This window comes from Papio anubis, chromosome 8, assembly GCF_008728515.1.
Source record: "Papio anubis isolate 15944 chromosome 8, Panubis1.0, whole genome shotgun sequence".
NCBI classification, from domain to species: Eukaryota; Metazoa; Chordata; class Mammalia; order Primates; family Cercopithecidae; genus Papio; species Papio anubis.
The window spans coordinates 126,264,523-126,290,926 of record NC_044983.1 but is presented as its reverse complement, the minus strand read 5'-3'; the positions used below and the strand labels follow the sequence as shown (position 1 = coordinate 126,290,926).

The window sequence follows — 26,404 nt, the reverse complement described above, 5'->3', positions numbered from 1 at the left end:
CTCAGAGAGGTTAAGTAACTTTCCCAAGAACACACAGTTATGATATTGGAACACTGAACACATCTGAAACTTAGTGAGAGGAGTCTACACAGGGACCATGTTCCTAATGATTCTATTGAACTCTGTAAAAGTTTCCTTGGGGATTCTATTTAAAGAGTGACTATTAGGTAACATGACGTATTTTTAGCCAAATAAACAACTTATGTAACCAAATTAGAGTTGAAAATTACTATGGCCTCTTGGTATATTCATCCTGGAAAGCTGCAAATTTATGCCAAGAATCAAAAGACTTGATGATCTGAGCCCAGCACCAGGGGTGGCAGAACAAGCAATGGAATGAGAACAAGGGCCCTGGTTTCTGCCTCTGATCTTTTATTCAATAAATCCTTATTGTACAACTATGACTTACACCAGTGCTTCTGAGTCTTAAATGTGCACCCAAATCATCTGTGGCTCAATTAAAGCAGATTGTGGTACAGTGGGTCTGGAGAGGTGGCTTGAGAGTCTACATTTCTAACAATGTTTCATGAGATGCCACTGGGGGCCATGACCATGCTTTGAGGAAGGAGGACTTAATTCTGAATGTTTCTGTTGATTGGACTAAGGAAACATGTAATACGGCCAACTGTGTGCTGGGCAGGTGGGATACAAAGGTGGCTTCATTCTTGTTCTTCAGCTAATAGATGGAGCACACTTAGCCACATATGATTGTGCTATGGAGAGTTAAGTGTTATAACAGAGAGGGGTGCCAACGGGGCAAGAAGCTCGAGTTGGGGATAACTGGCTATGCTTGGGGAAGTCTCCAGAGAGGTATAGACTCTTAACATGATTTTAACACCTGAGGGGGCTTTGAAGGACAAGTCAGATTTTAATAGGTAGCGAAAGGGGTAAAAAGCTATACCAGGGATCAGGTGTAGCATGTACAAAGATACAGGTGCATAAGGTACAGTGGGATCAAAAGACCTGGAGAAGTTTGATGATATTGGAACACTGAAGATATGTGAAACTTTTATGATCTTAGCTCTCAGGGAATCCATTTGTTTTTTCAGTAAGCTGTGAGCTTTATAAAGGCTGGGATGATGCTATCATCTGCTCACTACTTTATCTCCACTGCCTGGTGTATAGTAGTCATTTAATTAATAAACTGTTGAATGAATAAATAAATTGGCATTTATTTATTCTATGCCATTCTTGCCATAGACAGATGGATACTAGTAGTTTGGGGCTTACGGATTCATAAAGGGAATGTGCTAAACCAAGTGATCTAAGAGCCTGTCCACTTCCCACCTGTCATAGCAATGACTTTTCTTGCTTCAAAAGTAACATAGTTGAGCAAAAAAGAGTATGGATGCCAGAGCCAGGCTTCCTGGTTCAAATTCTAGTTCTTCATGATTATGGGCAAGATACTTAGGCCTCAGTTCCATAAAATGGAGAAGATCATGATAGGTTCTCCCTCATAGGTTACATGGAATAAATAAGTGAATACATGTAGGGCTGCCAGAGCAATACCAAGTCCACAGTCAATACTCTGTAAGTGTTGCTGCCTTCTGGAAGTTCAGGCTTCATCAACAGTTAGGAATGCTTTTAGCTACAAGTGAAACATAATCCAATGAAGGGCCATATTATTTTCTACCTCTGTTACCTCTCTCTTCTCTTTCTCTCTCAAATATAACATGCAATTATAGTATAATTTTGTAAAATGATAACAAAAGCTAACACATTTAAGGAGCATTTACTATGCTGGAAATTGCCAGATGATGTGCTAAACGCTACCCACTAATGAGGCAAGTATGACAGTTATCTCCGGTTTACAGAGCTAGGGCCTACAGAAGTTCAGGAAGTTGCCCAAGGTCATAAAATTCATAAGTGGTGAGCTAAGATTTGAACCCAGATCTATCTAGACTCAAATTCTGTGCATATGACCATATGCTATGCCACCACAGAACTGTAGAAGACAATGGTAGTATAGTCACTCTGCCAAAGGTAGCTTTCTAAACTGAAAATCTATTGGCATCATGTCCATGCTTAAATCCCATTCACTAGCTTTCCATCACTTTCAGGACAAAGTCTACATTCTTCATCCTGGTTTACCAGCCCCTTCTCCATCATTGCCTAACCCATATTTCTGACCTCATCTCCCTCTTCTTTCTAGCCTCCTTGCTCAGTGATGCCTTCTGACTGGCTGCCCTTGAATTACTGCAGAACCTTGTTATATATATACTCATTCTTCCACCAGATCCTAGAATGTACTGTTCTCTCTGCTCAGAGCATCCATCCTCCTAGTCACTTTGCTCATCACATTCTTCAAGAACCAGCTGAGACTTCGCTCTACTGGGAGACTCCTGATCCCTTTGTGGCTGATCACTCCCCAATATGTCCTTCAATCACAGCGATCATCACCCTGCACTGTTTCCATTTTTCTCTTTGTCTTTCCAGCTCCATTCCTCAGACTCAGTGTCTTGAGGACAGGCACTAGGTCTTATATATCATTTAATCTAACTTTCTAGCCCAGTGCCTAGCTGATCACATAGTAAATATATAAATATTTGCTGAAAGAATGACCCATTCAATAATTAACTAAAGCAATAGATCTAAGGATTCCTAATGATTTCATGAATGGACTTTGCAGAAGGTATAAATCTCTTTCAAAAAACTTTTGAATGCTTGTGCATTTTGGGGAGAGATAATCCATAGTCTATGTCAAATTCTTAAAAAGGTTTGTAACGGAGATGAATTTTAAGAATGATTGAATACATGTGGTGACTGATGTAAGTCAGCACATTCCACAATGTCTTCTAGCCCAATTACCTATTTCATTAAAAGTAAATTACACTCATAGGCTGATTGTAAGACTTGTCATTATTTTAGGCAACACTAAGAAAAGATGTAAAAAGCTTGACACGCTGCTAAGGTGATCAATTGTAAGACACACCTCACTTTCAGAGAGGATGAAAAATGAGAAATGATCAAATATGGTATCCTGTTTGGTGTCCCATCTTTCCTTTCAGAGGTCGCTGAGATGGCATGGTAAGATGATTGGAGCAATGTCCCTCAGTGCAATTCAGCCAAATGGACAATCCCAGCTCTGCCATGTGCCACTAGTGAGATGTTGGGCAATTCTCCTTGCCTCTCTGAGCCTCAGTTTCCTCATGGACTGAATGGAGGGAACTGTGCTTGCCCTACAGAGTAACTGTATGGTTTAACTAAGAGAGTACCTGGCTTTTAGAAGGCTTTTGGAAGCTGCTCTGTCCCTTGTACCAGGCCATATGCATAGAACAAGACCTCACCTAACTGAAATCTTTAGTAATGTGAGAGTTTTAGGAAATTAATTATTCTGCCTGAGGTCTCCCAGATTTGCCATCTATTGTCATAATTTTTGAGAAATGCCTATTTACCTGCCATTTTGGGTAGAGTACCTGTCATTGGGTTCAAGATGATGAGGTTTTGGGTTCTGCCCCTGCCCCTTGTGACTGTTTTACTCTGTGTTCATTGCATGTGCATTGCTGTTCGTTGTGAAAATATAGAGATAATTCATAAAGTTTCATCTTGCTTTTCACAAGAAATTGATCTCTTCATGGTGACAAATTCTCTTTTGGGTTGTTTGCATTGCTCACTCTACACAGCACTGCACAGGACAAAAGGGCTTCCTGTTGTCACCTTGTCTTTCCTGAGCTCCTGGGTGGACTCTCTGCTGAGATATTTATTAAATACTGAGACATTCCTCCTGACTCTCATGGCAGCGAGAGCTAAAATCTCAGACCACAAAGACAGTTGATCTATTGGGAGGATGTTGATGTGTATCCCAAGGTGGATTAAAATATTAATATGTTTTCTCCCCCCACCCCCACCCTCTTCCCTGTGTTTAGTATTCTTTTTGCAGATGTTAAAGGATTTACCAACCTCTCCACGACCTTGTCTGCTCAGGAGCTGGTCAGGATGCTCAACGAGCTCTTTGCCAGATTTGATCGACTGGCCCATGTGAGTTGAATTTAATTCCCTCCTAGTCTTTTGCAGGAGTGAGGGACTGCATATGGAATAAGGAAAGAGAAGGATTCAGCCTTCTTCCCCAAAGTCATTACCATTCTGCGTCCTGTCCCTAGGCATGGACCCTGACCCTCTCACTTTCTGGGGACTGATGTTAGCTGTTTACAGGTCTCAGGCGGAAGATTTGTCAGATTAATTTTCTCAATTGAGAGACAGCTGGTTGAGTGACAATCCAACCCAAGTCCCTTTTATCTGCTTTCCACACCCCTATCATTGCTTCCCCTTGCACGTGGCCAGGTGCCATCCAGCTGCAGCTTCAGTGCTCATGCATGCAGCAATGACAGCCTGAAGTTTTCCAGCCAACCCTGACCATCTGGGATGAATTAGCACATTCTCAAAAACCAGTAATCTGCTGGGCCATCCCACCACCATTTTGATCAACCTAACTTAAGAGCTTTGTTTTTAGCCAGCAAGACAGTGTCTTCATTTTCCAGTAGACTTGATCAGAGCTAAGCTAGAAAACAGATTAAAGGAGATGGACATTTGCTATCAAAACACAGATTCATAGTCCTAAATCCACTTGAGTTACAAAGTAATATCATTGTCACGCTGTACTTTAAAGTGGGCTTTGGGTTCAAATAGACATCTTAATTTCCTGTTTGGTAAAGTGTGTATGTTAGTGCCAACCTCAGAGAGCTGTAATGAGAATTAAATAACACCACATCAAGTGGGAGTTCATTTTTAGAACGTCAAAATGTCCTCTTTTAAGACTGCCTCACTCTATGGGAGATACATTCATACTTGCATTTAAGCACCTACTAGGTATTGTACATGCTGCTATGTGTTAGGAATATGAGAATCATGAAAACACACCTCCTCCTTTCCTAGAATTGAGTCTAGTTAGGGATTCATAAATAGGTAAGGAATATAAAATGTGCCATGTCTTATGAGGAGGGTCAGTCTGGGGGCCATGGAAACACAGAGGCAACACATGACCTTTAGATGAGAGAAGACTTCTTGAAGAAAGTGACTTTTAAGCTGAGTCTTAAAAAGGATGTAAATAATACAATAGAATACTGTCCAGCAATAAAAATAGAATTATCCACTCTTATGTGCAACATCAATGAATCTCAAGTGCAGTATGCCAAGTGAAAGAAGCCAGATACAAAAGGCTAGGTATTTTATGACTCCATTTACAAGACATCCTATAAAAGGTACAATTACAGAGGCAGAAAACAGATAAGTAGCTGCAAGGAGGGCTGGGAATGGAGTAAGCATATGGATAGCAATGGAGCATGGGGTGGGGTGATTTGGGGGATTACATAGCTGCTTTATATTTTTATTATGGTGGTTGTTTCCATCACTCTTTACAGTATTGAAGAGAGAGGGCATGGAGCCCCACAGTCAGACAGACATGAGTTTGACTTTGTCAAAAAGGTGATTTTATTATACATAATTTATACACTAATTAGCAAGGCAAAGAAATCAGAGCAGGATATTTTATGCAGAGGAGAAAACCAGCATAAAGATGTTACTCTGCATATGTGAAGAAACCAGAAGAGATTGCTACAGGATACAGTTCAGGGTAGGAAGTAGTGGAGATGAGGCTAGAAAGGCAGGCAGGGACTTGTCAAGCAACCGTAGTATGAATTTCAGCTACTGAACAGCTACTAGCTAGGAGACTGACAGGGACAGAGGAGGAAGTGGAAACTGAGGTATCCTCCTAATAAGAGGGTTGGTTTTAGCTGGAGGGCTGGGGACTGGGGAAAAACATGTATACCATTTCCTTTTATTGTTGCATCAGTGGTGGTTGGTATCAGTTACACATAGCTATTCCATTTCCTATTATGGTTCTGATATTTTTTATCAAAGATGCCAAGATGAACAAAAATGGCCATCTGAAGTCCACTGGCAGATGTGATTAAGGTCCGTTTCTGGTGTCACAGTAAACTCTGCTGACCCAGAGAAAGAGAAAAGGTACTTTGTCAGGTACTGTGCGAGACTCTGAAAAGACAAAACCCATCCTTCCCCTCAAGAAGCTCAGAGTCTGGCAAGGGAAAAACCACATGTGAATGCATAGCAGCCTCCATGGAGAGGGCAAGAAGACTAGGTTTCCAGGGTGCTGAGTGTTTGACGAGAAGAGGCTGTCCTAGGAGACTTCAACCTTATCTACAGTTTCATTTTTACTAGGACAATATATTCATGTACCACTTATGTGATTACAATTAGATAAAATACTATAAAATTTGTTGGGATTTCTAACTTTTTTAAAAAGTACATTGATAGCACTAATGTTTTTGCTTTGAAAGTCTTTTTCATTTTTATTGAGTTTTTCTGCTTATTAAAGTTACACGTGTTCATTATATTAAAATTCAAACATCGAAGATGTACACAATGCAAAGTACACATCCTTGTAATTCTACCCCGTGAACAATATAACCATCTTTGATCATCTGGTGCATTCATCTCCTAATTTTTATCTACTGTCTGTATGTGCAGTTTCATAAACTCTTGGGAATTTTCCTAAGATTTTGATAATGTCAAAGTCATCAAGACAGGAGGAAAGCATTGCAATAAGGCCAACTCAATAAAATTTTCAAGAAGATCCTCACCCTACTTTATTTTTCTTTTTGAATATTTTTTTCCAAAGCAATCTGGCTTCCTGTATGTGAACTTTTCAAGGTAGTTTCTGGTACAAATAAGTTATTTGGATATTACTGTCAGGTCATCTGACAGCTCATAGTATTTGATCAGAAAAATGTATCTGCAAATTGACAGACCTTGACAGATAAGAATCCAGGCCTTTAATATATATATTACATACATTTTATTTTATATATAAAATAATTTTATATAATATATATGCATATATACAACCATGTATTTGGGATCCAAAGAGTTTCAAGGAGGCTACCAGCTCCACCTTTTGTTGGAAGAACAACAAACCCTGGACATGAACATCATCACATCGTTATTCAATGTCAGCCTCAGAAGAGTTATCAACTATTTTACACAATCTCCTTCTAAAACACACTTTTGTCAGGAGACCTACCATTCTGGACTTTGCCATAATTCCTGCAGTTTTGACAAGAGAGAGCATGGAGCCCCACAATCGGACGAACACGGGTTTGAATTCTTCTTCTGCCTCCTACTTGCCATGTGGCCTTTCCCTCAAGCCTGCTGTTCCCATCTGTAAAATGGCACGTGACTCAGAAAGTGGTCCTGAAGACTAAGTCACATAAGTGTAATGTATTTAGCACATTGCCTGGCACATTGCACATGCTCAGCGACTATTAGCTCCTGTCCCCACTTAGATTTTTTCCAAAGTGCTTTCACCTCTGTTTTCAGGGAGAGATCACAGATTCAGAGCTGGTGAAGGTGATGTCCAGCCCAGGTTGTTACTGTTACCTAGCTCCTCTGTAGCACAGAAAGCTTCCCCTCTCTCCACTGAGATTTTTGTATCTGTAAAACAGATGTGACTTTACCTGCTCTGCCATGTTCAGAGTTTTATTGTGAAGCTCAACGAAAAAAGATAAGGAGCAGCATGTTGAACATTGAGAAGGCTACTTCCGGGTGCCAGTTGTCATTGTCATTGTTAAGTGACGGCCAAGCTTACTCTGTTATGTATTAAGGACAAGACAGATTATTTTGGCACTTGTCACATATGAGGAATTGAAACCCACATACAGTGGCTTCAGTATCTTATCCAAGGTCAAACAGCAGGTAAATTTGCCTGGAATGCAGATGTCAGATTCTTAGACCAAAGTAATTTTTGTTATGCCCCTTTCCCTCATCCCTCCCTGAAGCACACAGGCAACAGGCCAATCCATGCATCTGATTTTGATGGCACCAGGCTTTCTTTCACATACCAACCCAATGACCCAAAAGACCATTTGCAGATGAAGTCACCAATCCCTGCCTTCCAGTCTCAGTGCTCGGATCTGCAAAATCAGAATAAGATGTTGGAACACTGGTTCTCAAATTCTGCTTCATACACACAAACTGGAAATTTTAAACTTGTGGGCATAAGATTTTTAAAATGATAAGAGCAATGTAGTGAGTTTTCATAATGTTACATTTATTTAGGTAAAAAGAAAACCGTGCCTTTATTCTGAGGATATGTCTTTATAAGTGATGGGGATAGTAGATAGTATTTGGATTGCTGTTTTTGGTGTTTGTTGATGGATTGTTCATATTTTCTTGACAAAAAAAAATGTACTCTACAACATCTCTGAACCCTCTGATTTCTTTTTTCATAACAGTCCCACTAACTCCACAAATCTGGGCACTGCTAGCACCAATGAACAAGAAACTTTCTAAGTTCCATTCTGATCATGACACTCTCAAGGTCTTAGAAGAAATAACTGAAGGCCTTAAGCTTCTTTTATTTGATCAATCAGACCTCATTGTCACCTGCCTTGCAAAATTAGCTGCATTGAAGCAGCCAGTAGACAGGAGCTCTGGTCTCCTAAAAATAATCCTGGGATGGCTGTACATGCTGTCAGAGTTCTGAAGATTGCATCTGGGCCCATTTGGGAATGTTGACAAGGCTCCAGAAATCTGACGGGGAAGTTCCAGAGACAGTTCTGATTCTCTTTTCCCTGTCTAATATTTGTTTTTCTTGGGATAGTATATTTACTTATTCATTACCCAAACATAATGTCCAACTCCTGGTGAGATTGTGAAACCGACCCAGTGCTTTACAGCTTGCTACTACAAGGGCATCAACAGTACTGTTGGTCTCTCAGTGGGCACTTTTTATCAATAACTCCCCTTCTCCAGCTCTGGGGCCCTGCTTTTCCCACACAGCCATAGAACCATAAGCCTTTAGGACTTCAGATCTAGAAGGCATCTCAGAGGTCATTCAGTCCCAACAATCTGCCCAAGGAAACCAAGAGGAAATGTCACTTGTCCATGATGAAAAACAGATATGTGAAGGAGCCCGGCCTGGAGTCCAAGTCTTCATTATAGAAAGAGGCAATATTAATTGAGTGCTCCATCTGCCAGGCCCTGTACTGAGCTTTCACTTGCATCATCTCACTCAGCCCTCACAGTAGCACAATGGGACAGGCCCTATGATTATCCCCATTTTGTAGATGAGGCACCTGAAGCCCAGAGGTTGGGTAATTTACCCAAAGACTCACCGAAAACACGGAGGGGGTATCTGAGAGTTGATCCTGTGCAGCGTGACTCCTAAACCAGTGCTCTTGGCTCGCCATGCTATACTACCTTAAGTTCTCTTTCTTCTAGAACCTATAACATCTACCTGCTTCCTATCCAATATAAAAGCTTGCATTACTTTCTTAACCCTTGTTGTTCTTTGAAATTTTGTAAGAGCTGTGTCTTTAAGATTGGAAATCCACCAAACTAACAACTACTTCTCACCTCTGAAACGGAGGAAAAACAACCCACCTTAGAGGGTTGTTGCGAGGATTAACTGTGTTTTATTTATAGAGCATAATAGGAGCTATTATTAGTCATCTTTGTGTTAGGGCCAATGTTTGCCTTATTATAGATGCCCAGTTGATTTTTAATTTTTTCAATGAACAAACATATAAATTAATACATGAATAAAAGGATATATAAGAAGACTCAGTTCCTCTTCATAAAGTGCCAGTGTCCTTGCTGGAAAGGAACTTTATCAAGTTGAAGTAATAGGATTCCCTAAGTGATGTACATTTTTAAGTGCTTATTATTAAGCTAAAGACTGATGAAAGCTGTTAATTCACAGCTGCTTCTGAGAAGAGAGACATTGTTTGGGGCTGAATTTGTAGGAGATACTATGATCACTCTGTCGGGCCTGGCCAAGTGATAGGTGTACAGACCATAGAGCTAGTAGATAGCAAAGCTTGGATATAACCATGTAGCTTTTGAGCTCAAAATCCAATTTTTTTATGATTCCACTCTACCTCTGGGTCCTTCAAACCCCCATTTAGGTTACACCTCAAATATTTTAGAAAGACAGAAGTGTATTTCAAAGGTAGGTGCTCCTTACCCCAAATTGCAGACCACCTAGTCCTGCCTCTTTCTCAACCTTTCTGAAGAACTGATCCTTCTGCTGACATAGACCCTTCCATCTTATCCTGTTCCTTCCAGGAGCATCACTGCCTTCGTATTAAAATTCTGGGGGACTGCTACTACTGCGTGTCTGGACTTCCTGAGCCCCGCCAGGACCATGCCCACTGCTGTGTTGAAATGGGTCTCAGCATGATCAAAACCATCAGGTAATTTGTGATCCCCTCCATGTTACCTGGGTCTTCAATGTGCATGATCACACGCCACTCCATCTACTCTTTGTGGTAAATCATATGTATGGTGAAAGGCAGAACCCTTTGACTTATTTCACAAAAACCGTGTGCCCCTTAGCTCTCCCGTATAAACCAATGAACCTGTTAGCGTCATTGTTTTCCGAGTTTACCTCACTTTTAATTATTTGTGCTACAAGTTTGTATTACAAATGCCCTTGTGGAGATTCAGCAAGGAACAAGATGAGCATAGTCCTTACCTTCAGGGATGTTACAATGCAGAGGGAGAGATGAATGAATGAATAGAAAATTTCAATGCAGAACACTAAGCTTCATGATAAATCAAATCCAAATGCTTGGGAAAAATAGAGGAGGAAGTTAATTCAATGTGGGATGTTGGGGAAGGCTTTCCAGAATAGAAATGTCTAAGCTGTTGACTGAAAGGTGGGTAGACATTGACAGGATCCTGGAGGTGGAGAGGAGAGTTTTCAAGAGAGGATGGACATGTACAGAAACCAGGATGTGCTTCAATGGCTACCATGAAGCCTGGGGTGGAAAGAGTAGTGACAGATGGACTGTAGGCTGGCAGCAGCCAGAGCCCATATGACCTTCTCAGTCATGTTAAGGAGTTGCACATTATCCTATGGCCAATAGGAAATTACTAGAAGACTTCCACCGGGCTTGGCTTCATGGATGTGTGCCAAGTGCTTTTGGTTTTGTTCAGCATATCTGACAAATAGATGATGGATCAACGAAGAAGGAATTATTGGGGTTGAGAACTCTGGAACTAGGCTGTGTGTGACTTTCAGACAGAACCTTAGTATTGTCAGCACTCCTCCTGGGGTCCAAACTGGTTGCAAAGCCTCTAAGTGTCATGTCCTCACAAAGCCACAGCAAAAGCAGTAACAAGAGGATGCATAGGCAGAAACACACACACACACACACACACATATGTCAGTGCTTGGGTGACTAACATCCTCAAAAACTCAGACTTAATTGATCTAGGGAAGACCATGGGCTGTTTGTAAGCTTCTCCCATGAGACAAAGGTATAGCCAACCTTGAAAACCACTGCCTTTAGAGAGATTTAAAGGTGGAATTAGAAAATACCATGGAAAAATCAGTATAATAGAGGGTTTCTCAAAATGCAGCTTTACAGATTTGAACTTTTCACATGAAGTTTTCCCACCTGCAGTAAAAGATATTTCCACAGACAACCCAGTTTTCACAAAGGAAACGAACTAGCAAACATCATATTCTCCCAGAAGCTACCAAGAGGAAAAACCACGTTTTGTTGAAAGAAGGCAGTGGGCAATAGGACTACAGTCTCTAAATGAAAGCTATGTGCCAAAGATGGTCACTCAACAGTCTTCAAGTGGAGTGCTGTTTGTAAACTGAAGGGCCTTTTCTGTTTTCTACAAACAGTTGAATAGGGTGTGCAGTTGCTATAGCACATTGTCTTGCAAAGGGGAGCAGCAGGAACTCACAAGACCAGGCACAGGGAGGTGGACTATGAGGACGGACCCAGAGGCCATGGTTCTGGGTGTCTTAAGGTCAAAATTTGGGATTCTTTCCTTGTCTGGGTATCATCATATTTTTATTCTTTCAGAAGAGAAGGAATCTGAGGAGCAGGAGACAAAAGCACTCTAAGGACCTTCTTTCTCCCTTTACACCATCTTTAATAGAATTTTAAGCATTATCTGGTCAAGTTTTCCAGCCCTACATTAGGCCATCACCGCAGACTACATTAGGCTGGGCTGGCCAGCTTGGTGATCAAAGTGGATCCAGAGTAATTCTGCCTGCATCCAAGCCTCTTTGAAGACTGCTGGATTACCGTTCCAGCAAAGGGCAAAGAGACTAGGAACTTCCGAAATCCTTTTAGTACCTTTCCATCAGCAGAAGGCATGTGTCCATAGTGACAGCAGCCTACCTCTGGAAAGGCACATGTAGAGCTTTATCATATCTCAAGAAAAATATCCAGTTGTCACAGTCTTCTTATGTCATTGGTCTGCATGGAAAGAAAAAATTTTGAGTAGCAATTTCAGAGGCCTTACGCCTCATTTAAGGGATTTATCTGAAAGTCTCCTATAAACCCAAAAAAATGGAATCAGGAGATGCACAAGTGGGATGAGAATTTATGGTACTTTTCTATGAAGCGTATGATGGAAATCAAACCCTTTACTATCCCTAATACCAAGTAGGTAGGTAGATAAAGAGACCCAAGATGTCCTCTCTACTATCTCCCTGTCTTCTGTAGAGATGCAGAAGTACTCCACTTTAGGAACTATGGAAAGAGGAATCTATGCGTTCCAACACAGAATTCCCTTTTGTTCAGGTTTTGGTTAATGGAAAAGGCTGCAGATGTTTTTTAACTGCAAATTTGAACATTTGAGAGTTTTTCCCTGAAAACTAGGATGAATTGTAATAATATTTTAACCGGCGTAAAGGGGGACAATGGACCGTGATATGGTTTGGATTTGTGTTCCTACCCAAATCTCATGTCAAATTGTAATCCTCAGTGTTGGCTGAGGGGCCTGATGGGAGGTGATTGGATCATTGGGGTGGATATCCCCATTGCTGTTGTCATGATAGTGAGTGAGTTCTCGTGAGATCTGGTTGTTTATAAGTGTGTCTTTGCTCTCTTCTTCCTTCTCTGTTACATAAGATGTGCCTGCTTCCCCTTTACCTTCTGCCATGATTGTAAGTTTCCTGTGGCCTCCACAGTCATGCTTCCTGTACAGCCTGTGGAACTATGTGTCAATTAAGCCTCTTTTCTTTATAAATTACCCAGTCTCAGGTAGTTCTTTATAGCAATGCAAGAACAGACTAATACAGACTGATACCCAGAAGATCAGAGATCTCTACAACTAATTAGGTGTGTGAGCCTTATTCTGTCAATCAGTAAACCCATCAACAAATGTTTATTGAGCTCCACTATGTGTCAGGAACTGGGCTAAGCCCTAGAAATACAGTGATAAACATGTCACATGGAGGTCTTTGTGCATGGGTATCGTTTAGGGGAACAATTAAATTTATTGCCTACAAAATAAGAAAATCAGGTCAGACAACTTTAAAGTCTCCACCAGTTCTGAAAATCTGTGATTTATAGCCACAAAAATATCAGAGTTTAAGTAGCAAAACTTTCTACAGACTTGTCATAAGGGTTTGTATCTTAGCCTTAAGAAAAAGATATGTTACAGAGATAACATTGGAAAATAAATGAATATCAATAATCAAATACTTTAAGGTACTTAGAGCATTATTATTTCTCTTTCTGGAGAGGACCTTATTCTTCCTGATCATTTTATTGAATTTAAGATCTCCTTTCTGGAGTTTTGAAATTGAACAGTGAGAAGTGATTCAAAGTCTTTTTCAAACTGTATGAATCAAAATCTATTAATATCCAAACAACTCCTTGATTCTAATCTAAGTAACATGAGGTCCAGTATTAATTATTCTAGTTAGCAAGAAAGCATGCTAAAAAGGAATTAATAGGAGCCCTGGAATTAGGCAAACCTTGGTTGCAATTGGCTCAGACTTCTATAGTTTCCAGTCTTACTGTCAAATATTTCACTCTGAGGAATGGCTGGTGAACAATATTTGCACCTTAATGTGTTTACAAGGAAGTGCCAGTTACATAGCTTTATCAAAAAGTTAATAGTCTTAACCAATTACAGCTTACACAAGATGGAATTTTTTATTCAGCTGCAAAGTTGCTTGTTCCAATTTGAAAACTTGAGAGAAGCTATAAAGACTGGAAATGTTCATAATATTATACTGCATATATCATAAGGTTAGGTTAATAAACCATTTATTGACTGGTGTCCCCAGATTTCATGTTCACCCTCTTTATATGCTGTCAGAAATGGACCCCTGTTTGAAGTTTTGTCCTCTCCTTTCAGCAGCTCTCCTTGTCCCTATTTCTGACATTTTCTCAAAGTTAGGATACCATCAATCCCCAGAGTGCAGGAAGACAACAAAGGGCCAGTGTTCTGATGGTAAGATGGCATTTGGATTTTTAGTCACTATATCTAACAACTCCAATAGTTTCCTTGTTTAGGTGAGATCTATAATTTTTGTTCAAATGGCAAACCAACACTCAAAATGACCCTAGTCTCTTGCTCACTGATCAATCCAAACATGTGATAGAAATTCTCTACAACCACAGACAGGTGAGGAGAGGGTGCCAATATCAGGAAAGGCCAAGGTTGTCTACTGCTAGTTAGAGCATTGGCAGGTTTCAAAGTGGGTGAGGAGTAGTAAAGCCAGTTAGTGAAATAGGACTCTCCTGTGATTATTCTCTAACAGAAACATCAATTTGAGCAAGTATTCATATGTGAAAATAGCTTCAAAAGAGCTAAGGAAATCAAGTGAGATGTCATAATACTCAGCTGTAGCACAATAATAAGAAAAGGCACATTAAAGGGAGTAGGCAGGACAAATTTATATTACATTACCCATATCATCCTTCCCCTATCCCAAGCAGCAGAGTGCAGAAAAGTATACCATCCACTTGGGGAAAAAAGAAGGAAGTGGGCATAGGACTTTGCCTTGGACCCTAACACCAGGCCTGCCACAGTAAAACCCAGCACTAGGCAGACCCTCATGGTACCATATACCAGGCTGGTAACCACAGACTAAGCCTCTACACATGCCCCAGTGGCAGGTAGGACCACACAGCTCGAGGCTACAGGTTGCTTGGCCAACCCAATCTCAGGTACACACCACTATTAGGTTGACATTAGTGGACCTGGCCTCTGGACATCCCATAGCAATTGGCAAGCCTCAGTGGTCCCAGGCTTCTGGCCCACCCAGAAGTAATACCCATGTAGTAGGTACCATGTTTCTAGCAATGTCACTCTGGCTGCAGCTGCCCCAGGCTTCTGGAATGCCGCAGCACCACACCTGCCATAGTGCTTTCCCAGGAAAATTCAGTCTGTGAAGACTATAATAAGGAACTTACTTATTCAACTGAGCAGGGATTGAGGCACAATCATGAGGGTCAAAAATCATCAGGAAAACATGACATCATTAAGAGACAAAATAAGGTGCCAGTGACTGAACCTAAAGAAATCAAGATGTGTGAGCTGCCTGCCAAATATTTCAAAATAACTATTTTAAGGAATCCCAGCAAACATAAGGAAAATGCAAAAAAAAATAATAAAATGAGGAAAATAATAAGTGACCAGAACAAGAAACTTAATGGAGAGATAGAAAATAATTTTTAAAAAGAAGCCTAGAGCCAAAAAATATAATAACCAAAATGAAAACTGCAATAGAGAACATCAACAGCAGAATTTCTCAGGCATAAGAAAGAAATTGTAAACACCAACACAGGTTATTTGTAAATATACAAAGAAGAAAAAAGAATAAAGGAGTATAAAGAAAGCTTACAGGATTTATGGGACACAAAAAAGCAAATATTCAAGTCATGGGGATTTTAGAAGGAGAACAGAAAGATAAAGGGGTAGAAAGTTTATTTAAACAAATAGTAGCAGGAAACATTCCAAACTTGGAAAAAGATGTAAATATCCAGGTACATGAAGGTCAAAGATCTCCAACCAGATTCAACCCAAATAAGAATAGTCAAAGAAACATAATAATCAAACTGTTAAAATCAAAGACCAAAAGAAGATCCTGAAAGCAACAACAACAAAAAGAAGCAAATACCATATATAGGAGTCCCAATACGGTTAACATCAGACTCCTCAGCAGAAACCTTACAGGCTAGGAGAAAGTGGGAGATATATTCAAAGTGCTGAAAGGAAATGAAAAACCTGCCAGCCAAAAATACTATACCTAGCAAAACTGTCCTTTAGAAATGAAGGGAGATAAAGACTTTCCCACACAAGCAAAACCTGAGGGAATTCACCACCAACAGACTTGCCTTATAAGAAATGCTAAAGGAAGTTCTAGCTGAAAGAAAAGGATGCTAATGAGTATAATAAAAGCATTTGAAAGTGTAGAACTCACTGGTAAAAATAAGTACAAAGTAAAATTCAGAATACTCTAATACTACAGTAATACAGGATTTATGGGACAACTCCAAAAGATCAAATATTCAAGTCCTGTGGGTTTTAGGAGAAGAACAGAAAGATAAAAGGGTAGAAAACTTGTTTTAAAAAATAGTAGCAGAAAACTTTTCAAACTTGGAAAAAGATGTAAATTACTTACATCTTTGTAATGTAAGATAAAAAACAAAACTACTACAAATAATAATAGCCACGCTAATTTGTTAAGAAATATACAATATTAAAATGCAAATATTGACATAAAAATATAAAATGCTGGACAAAGTGGATTAAAAATATACAGTAGGGTGTGTGTGTTCAAAATTAAGTTGCCATCAGCTTAAAATAACCTGTTACAAATGAGAGATGTTTTCGTAAGCCTCATGGTAACCACAAAGCAAAAACCTATAGTAAATACACAAAAAATAGAAGCAAGGGGTCAGGCGCGGTGACTCACGCCTATAATCCCAGCACTTTGGGAGGCTGAGGCGGGCAGATCACGGGGTCAGGAGTAATCGAGACCATCCTGGCTAACATGGTGAAACCCGGTCTCTACTAAAAATACAAAAAATTAGCCAGGAATGGTGGCGGGCGCCTGTAGTCCCAGCTACTCAGGAGGCTGAGGCAGGAGAACGGCATGAACTCGGGAGGCGGAGCTTGCAGTGAGCCGAGATCCCACCACTGCACTCCAGCCTGGGCGACAGAGTGAGAGTCTGTCTCAAAAGAAAAAAAAAAAAAAAAAGCAAGGAATTCAAATATAACACTAGTGAAAATCACTTAACCTCAGAGGAAGACAAAAGGAGAGGAAGAAAGTAACAAAAGATCTACAAAACAACTAGAAACAATTAACAAGATGGCAGTAGTAAGTCTCTACCTGTAATGTAAATGCATTAAATTCTAGAATCAAAAACCGTAGGGTGCCTGAATGAATGAAAAACAAGACTCAGCTATATGCTGCTTACAAAGGCTCACTTTACCTACAAGGACACACATAGATTGAAAGTGAAGGATAGCAAAGGTATTACATGCAAATAAAAAACAAAAGAGTACAGGAATACCTATACTTATGCAAGATAAAATAGACTTTGATGATTCAGCAAGTGGATATAACAATCGTGAATATATCTGCACCCAACATCAAAGCACCTAAAAATACAAGGCAAATATTAATAGATATGAAGGGAAAGATAATACCATAATATAATTATAGTAGAGGACTTCAACATGCCAGTTTCAGCAGTACACAGATTATCCATACAGGAAATCAATAAAGAAACATCAGACTTACGCTATGCTCTCAAATACGTGGACCTAATAGACATATATGGAACATTTCACTCAATAGCTGCAGAATATACATTATTCTCAACTGCTCATGAAAGATTATCCAGGATAGGTCATACTTTAGGACATAAAACAAATCTTGACAAATTTAAGAAGATTCAAATCATATAAAGTATCTTTTCTGACCACAAGGGTATAAAACTAGAAATCAATAACAGGAGGAACTTCACAAAATTCACAAATACATTGAAATTGAACAACATGCTCCTGGACAACCAATGGGTCAATGAAGGAACTTAAAGGAAAATTTTAAAATTTCTTGAGACAAAATTGGAAAACAACATAACAAACTTATGGGATACAGCAAAGGCAGTTATATAAGGGAAGTTTACAGTAATAAACACCTGCATCAAAAAAGAGGATCTCAAATAAGCAACCTAACATTGCACCTCAAGGGACTAGAAAAACAAGAACAAACTAAGTCCAAAGTTAGTAGAAGAAAGAAAATAATAAAAATCAGGACAGAAATAGATAAAGACTAGAAAAAAAAATAGAAAAAATAAACAAAACCAAGAGTTGAATGTTTTTGAAACGATAAAATTGAAAGACCTATCGCTGGACTAAATAAGAAAAAGCAAATAAAATAAAATGAATAAATTCATTTGATGCATATAATCTACCAGAACTGAATTATGAAGAAATAGAAAATCTCAATAGGCCCACAGCAAGTAAGGAGATTGAATCAGTAATATAAAGTGTCTCATCTAAAAAAGGCTCAGGACCTGATGGTTTCACTGTGAATTCTATCAAAATTTAAATAAGAATATCAATTCTCTTCAAACTCTTCCAAAAAATTGAAGAGGAAAAAATATTTCCACACTCATTTTATGAGGCTAGTATCATCCAGAAACCAAAGCCAGACAAAGACACTACAAAAAAGAAAATTATAGAATATTCCTGATTAATTACAAAAATATTCCTGATTTTATTCCTGATGAACAAAAATATGCAATAAAATTCTAGAAAACCAAATTCAACAGCACATTAAAGGGATCATTCACCATGCTCAAGTAGGATTCATCCCAGGATGCATGGATGGTTCAACATACATAGATCAATAAATGTGATACGCCACAATGACAGAATAATGGACAAAACCGCATGATCATTTCAATAGATGCAGAAAAAGCATTTGACAAAATTCAATATCCTTTCATGATGAAAATTCTCAATAAATTAGGTATAGAAAGAATGTACCTAAAAATAATAAAGGCCATGTATATGACAAACCCAGGGCTAATATCATACTCAATAAGAAAAAGTTAGGCCAAGTGCAGCAGCTCACACCTATAATCCCAGCATATTGTGAGGCCAAGGTGGGAGGATAGCTTGAGGTCAGGAGTATGAGACTAAGCTGAGCAATAATAGAAAGACTTCATTTCCACAAAATATTTAAAAATTATGTGGGTGTGGTTGCACATGCCTGTAGTCCTAGCTACTTGGGAGACTTAGGAGGGAAGATCACTTGAGCCTAGGAATTTGAGGTTGCTGTGTTAGCACCACTGTATTCTCTTTGGCAGCCACAGGTGACTGCTTCAGTTCTTCAAATTGACCTCCCCTAAGCTGGACATAGTGGCACTTGTAATCCCCTAACTACTCAGAGGGCTGAGGTGGGAGGAGCCCTTGAGACCAGGAGTTTGAGGCTGCAGTGAGTTATGATCGTGCCACTGCACACCAGCCTAGGCAACAGAGCAGACCCTGTCATTAAAACAAAATTTTTAAACAATAAAAAGTTGCAATATTTTCCTCTAAGATCTGAAAAAAGACAAGGATGTCCACTCTTGCCACTTCTATTCAACATAGATACTGGAGGTCCTACTTAGAGCAGTTAAACAAGAGAAAGAATTAAAAGGCATCTAAGTTGGAAAGGAACAAGTTAAATTGTCTCTCTTTGCAGATGACATGATTTTATATAGAGAAAACCCTAAAAACTCCAAAAAAAAAAAGTTAGAATTAAACAAATTTAGTAAAGTTGCAGGATATAAAATCAACATACAAAAATAAGTAGCATTTCTATATACTAACAGCAAACTATCTGAAAAAAAAGGTCAAGATTTTATTTACAAGAGTTGCAAAAATAGACAAATGGGATTACATCAAACTAAAAAGCTTCTGAATAACAAAAGAAACAATTAAGGTAGTGAACATAATCTACAGAATGGGAAAAAATACTTATAAACTATACTCCTGATAAAACGTTAAAAATCCAAAATATCTAAGAAATTCCAACAACTCAATAGCAAGAAAATCAATAACCTGAGTTTAAAATGGGCAAAGGACCTGAATACACCTTTCTCAAAAGAAGACATACAAGCCAACAGCTATATTTTTTAAAAAGCTAAACATCACTAATCATCAGGGAAATGCAAATAAAACCCACAATGAGATATCAACTCATACCTATTAGAATAACTGCTATCAAAAAGTCAAGAGATAACAAGTATTGGCCAGGAAGTGGTGGAAAGGAAACTTTGAACACTGCTGGTGGAAATGTAAATTAATACAGTCATTATTTAAAACAGTGGCAGTTCTTCAGAAACTTAAAAAATAGAACTACCATATGATCTAATAATTCCACTACTAAGTAACTATCCAAAGGAAATGAAATCTGTATGTTGAAGAAATGTCTGTACTCTCATGTTTATTGCAGCATATGTAATCAACCTGAATGCCCATCGATGGATGAATGGATAAAGAAAAATGTGGTGTATATATACGTAATGGAATATTATCACACCATAAAGAAGGAAATCCTGGCATTTTCAATAAAATAGATGAATATGGACATTATGTTAAGAGAAATAAGCTAAGCACAGATAGATAAATACTTCATGATCTCACTCCTGTGTGGAAGCTATAAAAGCTATCCCATAGAAGTAGAGATGGTGGTTATCAGGGGCTGGGGTAGTTGGAGTGTGGTTGAGGAGACGTTAATCAAAAGATACAAAATTTCAATTAGATAGGAGAAATAAACTCAAAAGACCTATTACACAGCTTGGTGACTATAGTTGACAATATATTTTATTCTTGAAAAATGGTAAGAGATTGGATGTCATGTGTTCTCCCCATAAAAATGATAACTGTGAGGTAATACATGTGTTAATTAGCTAGATTGAGTCATTCCGCAATGTATATATGCTTCGAATCTTCATGTTGTATGCAATGAATATATACAATTTTATCTGTGAATGTACAAAAAATAAAATAAAAAATAATTTTTTAAATGCAAAGTGGGCAAGAGTCAAGACAATCAAAAGTACAAGTATGAGGGGAAGCTTTTTCCCCGTCATTTGCCTTTTACTGAGCTGTTTGCACAGTAGCCTTTTTAACCAAGAACCAAAGTGTATTTTTTTTCCTGGAAACAAAGGCTTGAACAATGAGTCATGCTAGCTATTAAGAATGGCAAAAGCCACATGTATGTGTGCATGAATGTATGTGTGTACATGTGTATGTATGTGTAAATGTATGTACATGTGTGGTATATATGTGTTTATATGTGTTTGTATGTGTGTGTTAAGTGTTGAATCTGATCTTGGTAATTATCACAATTCTAAATGAAAACAATAGGGTTAGGGTAAGATATGCTGGGGCTTTATCCCTCAGGCAATGAAAAGTCACTGACTCTTAAAGTAGGGAAGTGACATGGTCAGATCTGGATGTCAGGAAGACGACTGTGGAAAGGGATAACTCTCTCTCCCATTGACACTGGAATGGAGGAAGCAGAGGCCAAGAGGAAGGAAACTGGTTTGGGGATATTCTCATACTAAACCAGGGGAGAGGAGTAAGGACCTGAAATAGAGCAGCAGCTGTGAAATAGAAAGGAAGGGATGATAACACATCAAAGCTGAGTTCCAAGAGTCACCCAACAGACAATATGTGACATACAAATTTTAATTAAAGCAAACATTTATCATGACATTAAACTTATTTTTCAACTGACTACTCCAAGAATTTCAGTCAGGATTCCATTTTATTAAAATTATAATTCATTGCTGGATGTGATCGTGACAAAGTTTCCCTGAAAGAGTGCCTATCGTACTGTAAGGTGACATAGAAAATATGCTGAGTGAATGGGATGGGTTGGGGAGCCCTTGACAGGCAGCAACAGACCTACCCTGTTTCCTGCCTCTTCCTGTAATTAGGTCTGTAATGATGGGTGGGTGACTTAACTTATAGCCTCCATGGCCTCTTCTGCAAAATGAGGATAATAAGATCCCAACTTCAAATAGGAAAATTCAAATAGGTAGCATGCCTGTTATCACTATGGAAATATTTTTAATAGAATCTTGCAAGGGAGGCTGAGTTTGGATACTGGAAAATTTGATGCAGTTGAGTTACAGAAACCTATTGTTTTACCATGGCTTCTATTCTATGCTCATAAAATAATGATGGCAGCTTAAATTTCTTTTTGTTTTGTTTTGGTTTTGTTGTTGTTGTTGTTGTTGTTGTTTTTGAGACAGAGTCTCACTCTGTTCACCCAGGCTGGAATGCAGTGGTGTGATCTCGGCTCACTGCAACCCCCACCTCTCGGATTCAAGCGATTCTCCTGCCTCAGCCTCCCCAGTAGCTGAGACTACAGGCGCATGCCACCACACCTGGCTTTTGTTTTGTTTTGTTTTGTATTTTTAGTAGAGATGGGGTTTCACCGTGTTTTGATCTCCTGAACTCATGATCCGCCTGCCTCAGCCTCCCAAAGTGCTGGGATTACAGGCGTGAGCCACCGTGCCCGGCCGCTTGAGTTTCTTAAACACTCGCTATATCCCAAATACTGAGATAAATGTCTTGCATGCTTTGGCTCATTAAGTCCTCATAAAAATTCCAGAAGATAGGCAGGGGTGATAGGCCAATTACTGAAGAACTAAGTATGTCTGCAGCATGGACAAATCAGACTAGTTTAGAGCAACAATGAGAATGGATGCAAACAACAAACAATATAGCTAGACAGGTTTGTCCTAACGAATGGAAGATCTGAAAGTTGGCTCCTACTTTACCAATGAGAAAATTGGAGCTATGTAGTGCTGGACCCCTATTGCCTCCAGCAGGGATGGTACTGTGTCTCAGGCTGAAGATGAGACCTAGAGACAGCAAATGAGACATAGGGTTTATTGGAGGAAATTACATATGGGGTGGTCCAGTGGTGGCACCCTGCACAAAAAGACAACTGCCATTTGTAAAAAGCATGCTGTTTATACAGCATTTTTACTTAGTGCTCTCTACCTAGCAATCCCCATTTCATCCAAAGCAAAGGGCCTCAGTCCCCTTACAGCCTGTGTGCCAGGGCAATGAGCCAGAGGTTTGGCTGTTCTTCATGGATAAGCGGTGGATCTCCATGTTGGCCACTCTCAGATTCCTTAGCTTGGAACTCCAAACTAACGCTCTTCTTAGACCATAGGGTCACCCTCAGGCTATGCTTCAGTTAAGACTGTCAGGTGCCTCTGCCGTACAAGCTAACAGAGGTTGTATAATTACCTCTATCTAGATCACACGACTAGTCAGTGGCAGCACAAGGGCACCAATTCTGGAATCATCTGACTTCAAAGCCATCTATCTTAGTCATCATGGTAGCCCACCTCCCAACTCCAGATTTGCATGATTGCTTCTGATGCCTGAAATTTGCCATCAATAACCAAAGGATCAACATATAGTTTAGGAGATCCTACATACATTGGTACATTCCTAATACTTTAGCAGAACTGATACTGAAAGAGGAAAAAAGTCAGTCAATAAACATCTGAGAATAACAAGATAATAAGCCCTAATCAAAAGAGCCTCATAGTAAATTCAATCGACCAAAAATAGTTAATTTTAGAAACATGATATTAGCTAGATGAATGGCAAAAAAGAGATTGAATGTAATTTTATTTCCAATGAAACACTTAATATCATCTCATGCATGTCTGTTCATAAAATTAAATTAATTAAAATAGGCTTATATCATAGTTTCTATTACATAGATTGAAAAGTGGCTCCAGGTGGCTTCTCTTCACATATCCTATGTCTATTCTGGGGAGTCCTGATCATTGGGAAGATGCTAGGGCTGACATTGGGCTCTGTCATATGCAATGTTTATTAATGATCTACAAAAGTTGTTCTTGATTAATCTTAATGAAAATTGCAGAGTTTGGTCTTTTCAGTGCAATTGCTAAAAAAGTCATAGGAATGACAGCAGAATGCCAAGTAGTAACAGGCTTGTCCCCAACAGTTAATTAGAGCAAAGGTCTTAATCCTTGTGGCAGGGTCACCCTGCCAAGTAATATGGCAGGACAAGAAATGAAAAATAGAAATTATATTGTTTTTACTAAAGGCAAGAGTGGCTAACCCTGCTTCCCAGCCTCCCTTTCTTTTATTTCTCTCTTTCTTACATTTTATTGTTTTCTCTTTTGTTCTGTCTATTCCTTTCTTCCCTTCCTCACTTCTTCTTCCTCTTTTCTTTCTCTCTCTCTTTGTTTCTTTATTTCCCCCAAAAGTCCCTTGTCTCACTCTGTTCCAAAATACCATTAAATTCAGTATTCATAAGCCTGCTTCAATTAGAGTGATGTTCAGTACATGGACAGAAATTTTTATTTTTTGCAAAATTATTTGTAGTAATGAAACTTGAATATATCTAGAGATAATTGTTGATAAACTAATATTGATAGAATGTTCACCATGTGCCAGGCACTATACTAAATCATCTACCTGAATTACTTCACAAATACCAACACCCTGTGAAGAACAACTTCCAAATGAAACTCAAGCTCCGGTAGAATAAAAACATCTTCTGACCAATGACACAAGCTTGTAAGTGAGATAGCAAAGGCTCTGACCATGTTCATGTGTATTAGCCCATTTTCTGTTGCTTACTGACAGAATATTTGAAACAGACTATGTATAAAGAAAAGGAATTTATTTCTTATAGTTCTAGAGGCTGAGAAGTCCAAGGCTGAGGGACCACATCTGGTGAGACTTCTTGCTTGTCGAAACTCGCTGTGAAATCGCAAGGGGGCACAGGGCATCTTATGATGAGGGGTTGAGTGAGCTAATGTGCTGGCTCAAGCCTCTTCCTCTCCTTATTAAGCTACCACTTCCACTGCCGTGATAACCCACTAATCCATTAACCCATGAATCCATTATTCTGTGAACTATTTTCAATACTGCCACTTGGAGACTTTCTAGTACATGAAATTTGTGGGACATATTCAAACCACAGCACCATCTGATGCCATAAATGGTCAAAGGTATGGAAATGATTATATAAATTCTGGCATATGTAAAAAAATAGAAAAATTGGTAATGACCGGGTGCAGTGGCTCACACCTGTAATCCCAGCACTTTGGGAGTCCAATGCAGGCAGATCACCTGAGGTCGGGAGTCCGAGACCAGCCTGACCAAGATGGAGAAACCCCGTCTCTACTAAAAATACAAAATTAGCCGGGCATGGTGGTTTGCATGCCTGTAATCCCAGCGACTAGGGAGGCTGAGGCAGGAGAATCGCTTGAACCAGGAGTCGGATGTTGCAGTAAGCCAGGATACTGCCATTGTACCCCAGCTGGGACAACAAGAGCAAAACTCTATCAAAAAAAAAAAAAAAAAGGAAGGAAGGAAGGAAGGAAGGGAAGGAGGGAGGGAGCGAAGGAGGGAGGGAGGGAGGGAAAGAGAAAGAGAGAGAGAAAGAGAGAAAGAAAGAAAGGAGAGAGAGAAAGAAGAAAGAAAAGAAAGAAAAAAAGAAAAATGGGTAACCATTAAACATCATGGTTTACATTAATATTCAATGGCATAAAAAATGCCCATGCATTTAAAGTATACATGGTAGAATACACACATATACACATGCACACATGTTTAAGCCAACTTCAGCTTTTTAAATTTTTTATTTATTTTTAGCTACCCCTGCTGGAATGGGAACCTCCACTTTTTAATAAATCTATTTTTATAAAAAGAAAGGACATAAAGCTCTGTGATGAAATTAAGTAGTTTTAATTTTCTTCTTTATTCTTTACTATATTTTTTAATATTTAGGAATAATCATGTATAACTAATATAACTAAAAAAGAAAATGTTATTTCAAAAAAGAAAAGAAGCTTTGACAGGTAGAGATGACAGGAAGGTGTTTGTGTTAGGGTTCTCTGGAGAAACAGAACCAACGGGGTATGTATCACCTATAAAAATTTGTTTTAAGAAATTGCTTCACAAAATTGTGGAGGCTAGTGAAGTCTAAAATCTGCAGAGCGGGCCAGCAGGCTGGAGATCCAGGGAAGAGTTATTACTGTAGCTCAAGTCCAAAAGCGGGCTGGATTCAGAATTTCATCTTCCTTGGGGAACAGCAGTAATTTTTCACTTAAGGTCTTCAACTGACTGTGTGAGGCCCAGGCACATTTTGGAGGGTAATCTGATTTACTCAGTATACTGACTTCAGTGTTCATCTCACCTAAAAAACACTTTCCCAGCAACATCTAGCCTGGCGTTTGACCAAATATCTGGATACAAAGGCCTAACCAAATTGACACATAAAATTAACCATCGCAGTGTTGCTCCCTCCCTTAGGCAATAACGTCTGCAAAAGCACAGAGTTAGAATATGTGGAGATGAGTCAGGGTGACTATCAAAATGTATTAATGGCAAAGAAACACAATTACTTTTGCACCAACATAATTATACTAACAACACTTTCACTTCATTGGAGAAGTGGCAGAGCTCTTAGAGGTTTGTGGGCAGAGGAGTCTAGTGTGACCACAGCTGATTTTCCCTTTGAGATACCGGGAGCCCCAGCTGTGGTGGAGCCGTATTCCATGAGCATCCTTGGATCACGGTGTCTTTTAGCTCTAACATTATGTTTATTTTT

The 26,404-nt window shown here is 39.1% G+C and overlaps 1 protein-coding gene across 3 annotated transcripts in view; it reads left to right on the top strand.

The window, feature by feature from the left end:
* ADCY8 (adenylate cyclase 8) overlaps positions 1 to 26,404 on the top strand; it is a 265,567-nt gene that overhangs the window by 102,810 nt on the left and 136,353 nt on the right. For all 3 annotated transcript variants that reach the window (XM_021942625.2, XM_009213592.4, XM_021942626.2), the window contains exons 4-5: positions 3,867 to 3,978; positions 10,081 to 10,208. In XM_021942625.2, coding sequence (XP_021798317.1) covers positions 3,867 to 3,978; positions 10,081 to 10,208 — 240 coding nt within the window. The remainder of the gene's footprint in view (positions 1 to 3,866; positions 3,979 to 10,080; positions 10,209 to 26,404) is intronic.